A 12500-nucleotide genomic window follows, 5' to 3' on the forward strand; every position below is an offset into this window, starting at 1 on the left:
CCAATTAGTGAACGCTGAAATAGTGGGTTATTTTTAGAGAAGATAACGTTATGGATGGGAATGACAGGTGGCAAGGGACATGGAACTGCCGAGTGTAGGCCTTGTGGTCTCTTGCAATCTCGTTCATTCTTATGTAAATGAAAGAGCCTTTTGAAGAAGGAAGGAAGAACCACCTGAAGAAGGAAGAACCACCTGCAGAAGGAAGAACCATCTGCAGAAGAAAAAGGACCCACCTGAAGAAGTAAGAACCACATAAAGAAGGAAGAACCACCTGCAGAAGGAAGGAAGAACCACCTGCAGAAGGAAAAGGACCCACCTGAAGAAAGAAGAACCACCTGCAGAAGGAGAAGGACCCATCTGAAGAAGGAATAACCATCTGCAGAAGGAGAAGGACCCATCTGAAGAAGGAAGAACCATCTGCAGAAGAAAAAGGACCCACCTGAAGAAGGAAGAACCACCTAAAGAAGAAAAAGGACCCACCTGAAGAAGGAAGAACCACCTAAAGAAGAAAAAGGACCCACCTGAAGAAGGAAGAACCACCTGCAGAAGGAGAAGGACCCACCTGAAGAAGGAAGAACCACCTAAAGAAGGAGAAGAACCCACCTGAAGAAGGAAGAATCACCTGCAGAAGGAGAAGGACCCACCTGAAGAAGGAAGAACCACCTAAAGAAGGAAGAACCACCTGAAGAAGGAAGAACCACCTGCAGAAGGAGAAGGACCCACCTGAAAAAGGAAGAACCACCTAAAGAAGGAGAAGAACCCACCTGAAGAAGGAAGAACCACCTAAAGAAGAAGAAGGACCCACCTGAAGAAGGAGAAGGATTCACCCGAAGAAGGAGAAAGACCTATCTGAAGAAGGAGAAAGACCCATCTGAAGAAGAACAACCACCCTGAAGAAGGAGGACCCACCTGAGACATATGTAACCAGCTCCCGAAGTCGGGACCAGAGAAGCTCCCGCAACGGCAATCGACGGACGTGACTAGAATAGGATGACTCACTTCTCTAGGAGCGTCTAGAAAACCGGAAACTCCTCACACCCTGGTCTAGTTTGACCCTAAACTTGGGTCAAATTTCTAGTTCGTCCTCGATGACCAGCGCTTCTATCTATGGGGACAGTGTCCCAGGGATGTGGAATCCTAGAGAGAGCAAATTTTATAAGTTGGTTTTATGGTTGCCGGCAGATGATTTTATTCACATAAAGGACTCTACCTCGAGCATCACCAACACCTCTACCACATCCTCCACCTTCACCTCCACCACCATCTCCACCACCTCCGCCAACACCATCACCACTACTACCTCCACTAACTCCACTTCCACCATTCCCTCCACCACCGCCAACATCACCATCACCTCAACCACCACTTCTTCCACGAATTCAACCTCCACCACCACATCCACCACTACGACCTCTACCGCCTCCACTATCTCCACCATCTCCACCACTAATTCCACCGCCTCCACCATCACCACCACCACCTGTACAATTGGTGGCAATTGTACAGAACTTTTATTCTTTTCTTCCTTTCCCTCATGTTATAATGTTTCCTTTCGCTTATTGTACTATAATGCGTAAATTGCCGAATAATAGAAGCAGCAATTATAAAACAGGATCCAACCATTGTGTACATGTTTTGGTGTACACGTGTGTGTGTGTGTGTGTGTGTGTATGTGTGTGTAGGTGTCTGGATGATTCACCACTGGCCCTGGATCAGGTGCCAGACTCGTGATCACCAGGTATTACCCTTCCGAATGAGAACTGCGTAGTTTATATGGGTAACAATGTGATCTTACACACACACACACACACACACACACCAATTCTTTGATCAAGGGAGCGAATATCGACTCGTAATGTGTACATGTGGTGTACACATACTCCACAATCTTACCCCACAGGTATGCGATCGGGACTTTGAAGGTACAAGGACCTGACGCTGGTGGTCAGGAAGGTCCCGACCCTTCTAGGAAAGGGACCGCAATTAGGTCACGTCTGGTTATAGCGTCGGGTCAGTCACCGCTTATATACTGCCCGCCCAGAGCATGTAAGGGAGTTTGTCAGTCTTCCTGCGTGGTCGGTCTTCCCCCGCTTCGAGGACCACGTCACGTCCGTTCATAGGCCGACGCACACGTATCTTAATCAGAATAAAGAGCACAAGCCAGTCCGAGCTTCATTCTCTCCCTACGTCACCTAGTCCAAGTAACATACCCGCATGTTACACGTTCGTGTTTGTGTATGTATATATACCGAAAAACCACAATGAAAATAACAGAAATGAGACCGAGCGCTTGGCGACAACCAGAATGAATATGAGTTGTCAGTAGTGCAGGGAGAAGAGGTGGTCTATCAGCTAAATAAAATCAATTGGTGAGAGCCAGGAGGAAATATGTTAAGTATTGATTGTAGTGATAGGACACTATGTGAGTGCCCTAACGAGCATGTGTATATATAAATGTATACACTCCTACAGTATCTACTCTGATAAGTTTCCAATAGCAATGTGTGCGTGTATCTGATCACATAAATCAAATAATACATAAACAATCCTTCCCATCTACCTCCCCCTCCACCTCAGCACTTATCTGGTCACCGCTCCTCACCTGGTCCGCCCGGAGTCCGTCTACCGCGTCGAGGTTAACCTCCTGAAGGGGGAAGAACCTCTGGAGGTTCAGGCGTCCTTGATAACCTCTACTTCGAGTCAGCTGAGTCAGGGTCGAACTCGGATCTCTCCCGGAGAATCGAAACCGATTCTGCTCCAGGTGGGCAATGTTGAGGTTTGGTTTCGCTGTTTGCTTGTCTGGGTGTTGTCATAGTAGTGTTCATTTATTTATTTATTTATTTTATTCAGGCTTATGTAATGTTTGAGTGTGTATACGTAAATATTTTTGTATATAATGATAACACTAGTGATAATACTAATGATAATAACAACAATAATGATAATAACAACAATAATAATAACTGATAATAATAACAGTAATAATGATAATTGATTTATGTATACTGATACAGTGATACACTGGCAGTGTACAATTTGAGCTCATTTTAGGACTTAGACTATATTGAGTTAATAATGTGCACTATGGATGGAATGGCGCTGTTCTTGTAACGCCCATTGTGCATATGTATACACATGCACACGCACGCGCACACACACACACACACACACACACACACACACACACACATATATATATATATATATATATATATATATATATATATCAGATCAGCCATCCTGAGTCCACTGCTGAACAAAGGCCTCTTTCATAGCATTCCATGATTCACACGACCGCGCCAACCTCTGCCACGTCACTCCTGCAAATTTCTCTATCTCATCTCTCCACCTTCTGTCTGGTCTCCCTCTTCCACGCTTCCCATCTCGCGGCGTCCACTCAGTAATACACTTGCTCTACCACTCGTCAGTCGTTCGCGCTAACTTACCTGCCCAGTTCCACTTCCTTTCTTTTACCGCCTCCACATTATCTTTCTCTCTAGTCTGCTCTCTCACCCAATGTGTGTATTATATATATATATATTAACAAACACAATGCACTTTAATTCTAAGCCATCAAGGTCGACATGCAGAAATTGAAATGTGGTACTGCCAAGGACTCGAACCCCAGCATCCTCATGACAAGTGCGGCAGTGACTTACCAACTAGGCTATCAATATATATATATATATATATATATATATATATATATATATATATATATATATATATTCACAGACTCCTGAAAATCTTGGGAATGGAAATCTGACGCTGTCAGTGAGAGGATACAACGGGAACAAGGCCCTGGTTTTCAGCAATGCCACCCACGTCGCCTCCACCAGCAAGTTCCTGACCATTCTTGTCGAAATGGCTCGAAGCGTCTTCAACTTCCGCCAAAGAGGTAAAAAACATATATATATATATATATATATATATATATATATATATATATATATAAGTAGAAATAGATTTATAGGAATAGATTAATAGATAAAGTTGAATAAATAAAAAACAGGTAAATAAATAATAAACTAATAAAGATAAATAGATAAATAAATATGTAAAGACAAAGTTAGAAATAAATAATAGATAAATAGCGATGAATAAATATAAATAAAATAAATAGATATTTCAATTATGATTTAAAAGTAGAATTACAATAAGATAAGTAGATAAGTAAATTAAAATTAAGAAATAATAATAAGAATAATAAAAATGCTAAAGAATGAATATAATAAGACTTAATTTTTTTTTATTCTTTCAGTCAATTTCAGGGTTGTGTTGCTGAAAGCAGACAACCTGCCTTACGAGGAACCGGTTAATGTATTTATCCATGTAAGTATTTTATCGTGTTTCTGTGTACACGCACACATATACACACACGCATACACACACATACACACACACTCTCAGACACACACACGCATACAAAAAAAAATAAAATGAGATATGAAGACGGGGCCTCACGAGCATAGCTCCCCTTCCCGTAAAATACAACTAGGTAAATACACACACACTCACGCATACACACACACACACACACACTCATACACACACATACACTCTCACACACATGCACATACACACACACACTCATACACACACATGCACGCACACACACATATACACACATTTATTTAACTTCCTATGTAATGATTCATTCATTTATATATTTACCTATTTTCTCTTCACCCAGTCTCTTGTGGACACTGTAATCTAATATTAATTCATTCATTGAGTGTCAGGACCTGAAGCAATAAATGAATATTTTTTCCGATTTCAGGATTCGAACGGCATCATCGTCAAACGCTGGGTTTCGGTGACCCCAAACTCAGGTGAGCAGAGAAGAGGGTTTTGATAAGTAGAAACAGTTAGTTAGTTATATAATTAGGCTATTTGTGCGTAGTTGTATATATATATATATATATATATATATATATATATATATATATATATATATATATATATATATATATATATATTACACATCAATATTTAGTATGTAAAACTTCGTCGACACGGGGTTAGTTTAATAGCCGGTTTTGTTAACTGCAAGCTAACTTACCCGGCAAGTAAGTGTTTACACTGGGATAGTTTGGAGGGAAGTTGACTAGCTGTTCATTGGCATTGGGCAAGTAGAAGGCTAGTTTGCAACTCGCTTGTAGCACTATCGGATACTAAACTAGTCCCGTGTCAACTAGGCTTAGTTGTTGACACTTGGATAGTTTTGAGGTAAGCGTACTAACTTTCTGTTCACATTGGGCAAGTAGAGATGTAGTTTTCAAGTCGCTTGCTTAACTATTGTGTGCGTGAATAGTTAGGATTATTTCCTGTCCGAGCGTGTTAGAGCGTCGCTACTTGCGGCGGCGGTTGAGGTGACGGTGGTTCGAACCCTGCCGCCAATGAGTTGGACCAAGAAAATGATTTATTAAGTTCTACGCTACAAAGTCCTCTGTAAGGGGCACCGTCCTAGGCTACTGATAGGGAGGAGTTCGCGATGTCAAACCGAATCATTTACTGAAGTCACGCGCTGATTCTTGCGGGATACGAACCGCCTATCTCTGGCTTCCTCTCGGTTCCAGATGCCAGCGCCTTGACCTGCACGGCAGCCGCGCATTCATTTGTGGAAACTGGTTTAATTCTATGTGATTCTAGTTAATAGTCGTAGCTCAAATCTAGATTTGCAAATGACTGAACAAATCTTTTTATGAGTTTTCTTTTTTATCAACATATCGAATATATATATATATATATATATATATATATATGTATATATATATGTATATATATATACTGTATATATATATTTCTCATGTGTGACTTATACCTTGCGACTTTTGAAGTTAATCGAAATTAGCGCGCGCGCCCACACACCTGACGCTCCCCTACCACGCCACGCTAGAAGGCATAACAACAAACTTGTACCCATCAGAGCGCCAAGGACTGACCGCTACAAGAACAGTGCCATTCCGTCCATAGTGCACATTACTAACTCGTATTAATCTAGTCCAAGAATGAGCACAGACAGTATATTGTCAGTGTATCACTGCTAACTCAACCAACCGATTATTATTTACATACACACACGCGCGCGCTCACACACATACACACACACACACACATACACATATGTAAACCAACAACACAAAATCTACCATGTTAGTCTACTTTGTTCGCACGGCTCCGCCTCGGTGGAGAGATCCACGGACTTCGTCACACGGCTGACCAGAAAAGGAGGAATCAACGACGCAAGAGACTGAGAGCCTGAGGTGGCAGCTCTACAAGAATCACCGTCTTTACCTCAAAGACCTCAGTCTCCGAAGCTGCTATTGCCCACATTGTCGAGAACGTCTTCAGGTGCGGCAACAGGAAAGTCTTCCTCGTTAGCCAGGACCTCGACGAGGGCAGAACGCTTCACGTTCCGGGCACATCTTGCACATGCTGAGAGCTCATGGAAATCGACTCTCCTCATTCTGAAGAGGCCAAGGAAGTCGTCTCTCCTTTTTCTGGAGAACCCATGGAAGTTGTCTCTCCTCATTGTTAAGAAGAATGTATGGAATGCAGCAGTGTAGACCCCCGAGGCTCAAGCACCAAGTGCCACAAGGTCCAGATGACCTCAATGTACACAAGGTCGCCCACACTGAAGGAGGTAGCATCGGCCCGTTTTTGAATAATCCCCCAGGGAAGTAAACGCTTCTTGACCCAAGTCAAACATAAAAATGGGGATTTTTTTTTTATTCTCAGAGACTTAAGAAGGGTTCAGTAGTCTTCGGAGATTTTCATAAAAAGTGAAATCTTCGCAAGCTCATCTTGAACCCAAGTCAGAACACAAAAAAGGGGGAATTGTGGAGTCCCTAAGACTTGGAAACAGTTCTCGGTACTCTTAAAAGATTTTCATAAAAAGTAAAATCTTCGTAAGGTCAAGTCAAAAAAAAGAAAAAAAAGGGGAAATATTTGAGTGTCAAAGACTTGGAAAGAATTCTCAGTGCTCTTAAAAGATTTTCATAAAAAGTAAAATCTTCGTAAGGCCAAGTCAAAAACACAAAAAAGTGGAATTTTTTGAGTGCCCAAGACTTGGAAAGAGTTCTCAGTACTCTTAGAAGACTGTCATAAAAAAAAAAAAAAATCTTCGTCAGTCCTCAATGATAACAGAGCCCACGAAGTCTCTAGTTCTGGATCAAGATACGAAAAAATCCGGCTACATCGAGAGCCCCACCGATCTCAGACGGTTCCTCTAGAGGAGCTTTCTACTTTTTTTGACTTCCGCAAAACGGGGGCCATCCCTCAACTGAATAAAATTTCAAGACTTCGCCAGAAGCAAAATTACAAAGTGACTTAAGAGCCCTGAAGGAATTATTTATTCATTTTGTGTGTGTGCTCGCGCGTGCGTGTGCGTGTTTGTGTGTGTGTGTGTACGAGTTAATTATTTTTATGTGCGCACGCGCGTGGTAATTATTTGTGAATGTATATGCGTGTGGTTTTGTGCGTGCGTGTATGTTTGTATATTGTGTGTGTGTGTGTTATTTCTTTATTTGCAGTATTTTACGTGTGAATACGTCCATAATAAGTTTATCTTCTGTTGACGTACTGTCTGGTATGTCTAACTTACTCAGGGTCTTTACATTCACACTCGCATGGAGTGCGGATCTCACGTTTGTTCGGACCTCTGAAGATTTCACTCTCTCTCTCTCTCTCTCTCTCTCTCTCTCTCTCTCTCTCTCTCTCTCTCTCTCTCTCTCTCTCTCTCTCTCTCTCAGTAACTGCATGTCTCACCATCACCCAAAGAAACCAGGCAGCACTATAGTACTTGGAAAATCTAGCCTTGTTTCTGTACAGTTACCTTTTTTCTAAATTGAGCCAGGATGCTCCGTCTTCCATTGCTTCAACTGAGAGGCTCTGGAACTCGCTTCACCCGTCATATTTTTTCCATGTGCCTAGCTCTCTCTCTCTCTCTCTCTCTCTCTCTCTCTCTCTCTCTCTCTCTGACTTGGACTCGTTCGGCTTCGACTGCGAATTTACACACACACACACACACGGCTCGACGGTGTGGTGATACCGCTCTCGACCTGTAATTCAGCGATCTGAGTTCTAATCTCCCCCAGGGCTGAAAAAAAAATAGCATCGTGGCACTAAGAGCCGGCATTATAGCTCTGGTGGGCAAGGAGTTGGAGACGGAGTGCAGTGTCACAGCATTATCCATAGATCGGGCCAAATATGAGCTCCGAGCTCTCATCTGAGAGGATAATAGCTGTCGATCACGAGTCCAACACGTAATCCAAGACAGTGGTGAATCGCATACACACACACACACACTTATGTATACATACACATCCAGACGCATTATGTCATTATCATTCACTGCAGTCTATATGATAGTATGACTTATTTCTTTGTGTTTTTATGTCTGTATCTTAATGTCTTCACGCCATCATGTCTTAAGTATTTGTCTTTGTTTTTTAAGGGTTTTATGTATATTTTACATCATTACTTCATTATTCTCCATTTTTTTCATTTACCCATTTATTTTATTTTATATTTTCATTTTCATTTTTTGTTTCTTCATTTGCATATTTCATTCATCTATTTATTCATTTATCACTATTTATCTCATTTATTAACGGAACAATTCATTTATCTTAATGGCAGGGGTGCTTTCGCTCTTCTTCGACACTCCCGGAGGAGTCGTGAACGGTTGGTGGCGAGTTCGAGTGTTGGCTCGATCTCAAGAGGAGGAACATCCCTTCTACATGAAGAGATACCATATGCCCTATGTCGAAGTAAGTTTTCAACACCTTCAGGAATTATTGTCCATAGTCCTAAACAATGTTCCCTATATATTTTTTTTTTTTTTTTTTTTTTTTTTGCTGTGAGTGTGCGCAGAAATATGCTTGTGTGCAAACTTTGCCTTCTCTGAAAAGTATGCGCTCACCCGTGCGAGTCCCTATCTGATCATTTAAGTAAATACACACAATTCGTAAGTTTGTATCACATATCACCTCTATTGGTTTGACGTTTGGCAAGTTACCATATTTTTAGAGAATTTATGAATTGATGTTTGGGTTGAACTTCTTTATTAAATGGATTTTTATATAATTTGAAAACCTTGTGTACGCATATTTTTTTCTTTATGTGCACTAGTTGTAAAACATGTGCGCACGCACATGCACACAGTTTAGAAGGAACGTTGCTCCCAAAACCATTCGCCTGAATCCAGAAGGATATATAAAACCTAATGGATACGAAATTTAACTACATTAACTGAAGATCCCACTATGGGAGAAAGGAAAGAGGATCACAGGCAGTGATCGTAATATACGTATCTTCGTACAACTTTCTTTTCTCCGATAGTGGGATATTCATTTTATCTTACCAATGTGTTAAGCCGTGTCCAGACGATCGGGCGTGCCCGTCGGGCAGCGCGGTTGGCGGGCAAATTCTGCCGGGCCTGCCCGTGAATGTTGTCCACACGACCGAGTTGATGAATAGCTGGGCGTGCCCGACGATGCCAGTAGCGTGTGGAGTGCGGTACGACAAGCATGGCGCCTAGCATTGTCAAGAAGATATTGTACACCATGATAATTGCTTTGTGTCTAAAGAAAAAGAAGACAAAGAAACGTGGGATGTGGGAGGGAAGCCTGCTGTGGGTTCACGATATTAACTTGCGTCTGGCAGGGTCGAAGCTCCAGCTACCGGGCACCGCCTTAGTGATTTCGCTCGACGAGCACTCGGGCAATTTGACCGTTTGACCGTCAAATGTGCCCGTTAACGGGCATTCCCGCCAATCATGCCCCGTTCGTTTGTTCAGACCTTTAGAACATTTGACTTGCTTGTATTTTATACCCTTATCTTACGTTTCGATAGTCTTCTTCAGAAAGTATCAGGCAGGCAATCAAACAACATGTATATCCTCATTTGGGTCATCTTGCATGATATCTTCTTGAACCTTTTCGAGTTTTCGCAGTGACCAATCCTTCTATGTTTTTTTTAATAAACCCTTCCCTGTGATTGGTCGTATATTAACAATAATACCTGCAAGAGACCATAAGATCTACTCTATGTAGTTCCATGTCCCTTACCACCTACCATCCATATCCATAGAGTTATCTTCTCTGAAGACAACCAGTGGTTTCAGCGTCCACTACATGGTTAATAAGTCTATTTCATTCATTAACCACTGTTGGTAAACCAGTTCTGACCTATTTCCTTCTATATTTTCTCAGTTTTGCGTTCCAAGGGATGTTTAATGCCGTCACTATACTCTTATAAAATTCTGTCTTGGTAGAGTCAGGATAACAAAACTTACATATTTATTGATCTCATTGTCTTAGTGTGTCTTCATGAATTGCTAGGTTGCAAGAATCTAAACAGAATTTGGGCCTCGCAGAACTTACATCATTTAGTTCGCTGTTCCTATTTCCATCGTATGTGAATTAGTGTCATAGTGTATACAACCATTTACCAACTTATTTCTCCGAATAATCATCGAGGTGTCTTGCTGCATTGCCCGTGGCCTTGGTAGTGGACGAGGAGCTAAGATGAGAGGGAAATAGGTAATAGATGTGAGTGAGATGGTTAGGTTAGGTTAGGTCTGTGTTTTGGCTGGTTACTGTCCTTATTCGTAGGAAAAAGCCTGTTGGTATATAAATACATTCTGTTAATGATGCTCTGACATGGCATAGATTCGGGGTATATGTTGGATGGCTACCTCCCTAATTAGAAGGAAGAAGCCTGTTGGTATATAGATAGATTTTTTTTTTTTAATAATGCCCTGGCATTTTGGTTTAACGTTCTGATGTCCACATGGGGGTAGGTCTAGGATGGCCCCTTTCCTAATTAGGAAGAAAAAGCTTATTAGTATATAGATAGAGAGAATTTATTAATAATACCCTGACATTTTTGTTTAAAACGCTGCTGTCCACATGGAACAGATTAGTGGTAAGTCTTGGCTGTCTACTTCACTTATAAGAGGGAAGAAGCCTGTTGGTATATAAATAGAACCTTTGAACAGTTCCCTGACGTCTTGGTTTAACAGGTTGCTGTCCACATGCCCATCACGCATCAAGCAGAAGACGAGGTCATCTCGGGTCAGGTCAGAGCGTTTTTCACAAACGACAAACCTGCCAAGGGCAACGCCACCCTCGACTTGCTCTTGAAGAAAAACTGGAAGAACTCAAAAAGAAAAGAACCCAAAATCGACCCGATGAAGATGTGGAGAGGGACTTTCAAGAATGACGGCTATATCAAAGTCGACTCCAAAACATTCTATTTCGTAAGCATGAGATACTCAGGTTTATACCAATATATTTCACTCATAAGAACATAAGAATGGAGGAGACTGCAGGAGACCATAAGGCCTACACTAGGCAGTTCCATGTCCCTTACCATCTGTCATCCCCAATTATTTCAGCGCCCATAAGTTATCCATTTGTTAACCGCTCTATTTATGAACCAGTTCTTGCCTATTTCCTACTTTAACCTAGATCTGTCCAATTTAAACTCCGTGCTACGAGTCCTGCCCTGTTGTCTTAATATGATGATCTTGCCTGTATCACCCTTGCTAAAGCCCTTGACTCATTTGAATACCTCTATTAAATCACCCCGCAATCTACGTCTTTCCATTCATTGTGCGCTGGTGACGTAATTGAATGCGTGCTGGTCTCGCATTCGCTTAGTTGTGGGTTCGAATCCCGCACTCCTCTCCGATTTCCAGCAGTGATTGTTACCTGCCCCAACAGACCCTAAAGCACATAACAGGGCAAGGGTGACAGCTACTGAGCGCCTCCTGGTGTAGACTCACCAACTTTATTATACATTCAAAACACCCGGTACCCGAAAAGTGAATTGGCTAGGCATGGGAGAGCAGCTTCTCCTCACTCCCATTTAAACTCTGAAGATTAATACTTCATCGTTTTCCTTATGATACTGCCAGTTCATCTGCCATTGGCCTCTCTTACAAAACAAGTCGACCCTTCCGTCTACACCAGTGGTTTTCAACCTTTTTCACTCCATGAATTATCAACATTCGTGTAGCTTCCGTCTATTTCTCTCCCAAATCCCACACCGCCAAAAAAGGTAAAAGATAATAATAATTATTATTATTACAAAGTTGACAATCATAATTATCTTCTTTTAGGACTGAGTGACCGATTTTTTTTTCAGATTCCTCACATTATATAAAAATTTATAATTTGTAACAACGAGCCATGAACTCGCTTGGCCTCTTCAATTCGAGTCAAATTCTCAGGCGCAACATCGGATATCGGATGCCTAATGTACGATGCATCACACTACTCACGTTATAAAAAACAAAGTTACAGCCGTATCACTCGTTCTTTTTCAATCTTAAGTAATAAGAGACACAGAAAACGTGATCAAACAAATTCACATAATTCAAGGGTCACTCAGCTACAACTACAAAATAAACATAATCAAGACACGGACGCCGGCATCCTTATGTACCAACTCGCGCCACGTAGGCATCATCGTATCGAAGAGGTTAAGTT

At 41.6% G+C, this 12500-nt stretch overlaps 1 protein-coding gene across 1 annotated transcript in view; it reads left to right on the forward strand.

Moving 5' to 3' along the window:
• Window positions 1-12500, forward strand: part of LOC143041450 (CD109 antigen-like) — an 83022-nt gene that overhangs the window by 27279 nt on the left and 43243 nt on the right. Inside the window, exons 3-8 of the mRNA XM_076213338.1 lie at window positions 2578-2761; window positions 3736-3898; window positions 4262-4332; window positions 4781-4832; window positions 8644-8774; window positions 11030-11266. Coding sequence (XP_076069453.1) covers window positions 2578-2761; window positions 3736-3898; window positions 4262-4332; window positions 4781-4832; window positions 8644-8774; window positions 11030-11266 — 838 coding nt within the window. The remainder of the gene's footprint in view (window positions 1-2577; window positions 2762-3735; window positions 3899-4261; window positions 4333-4780; window positions 4833-8643; window positions 8775-11029; window positions 11267-12500) is intronic.

The sequence above is a fragment of the Oratosquilla oratoria genome, chromosome 31, assembly GCF_046742065.1.
Source record: "Oratosquilla oratoria isolate Oo_2021 chromosome 31, ASM4674206v1, whole genome shotgun sequence".
NCBI classification, from domain to species: domain Eukaryota; kingdom Metazoa; phylum Arthropoda; class Malacostraca; order Stomatopoda; family Squillidae; genus Oratosquilla; species Oratosquilla oratoria.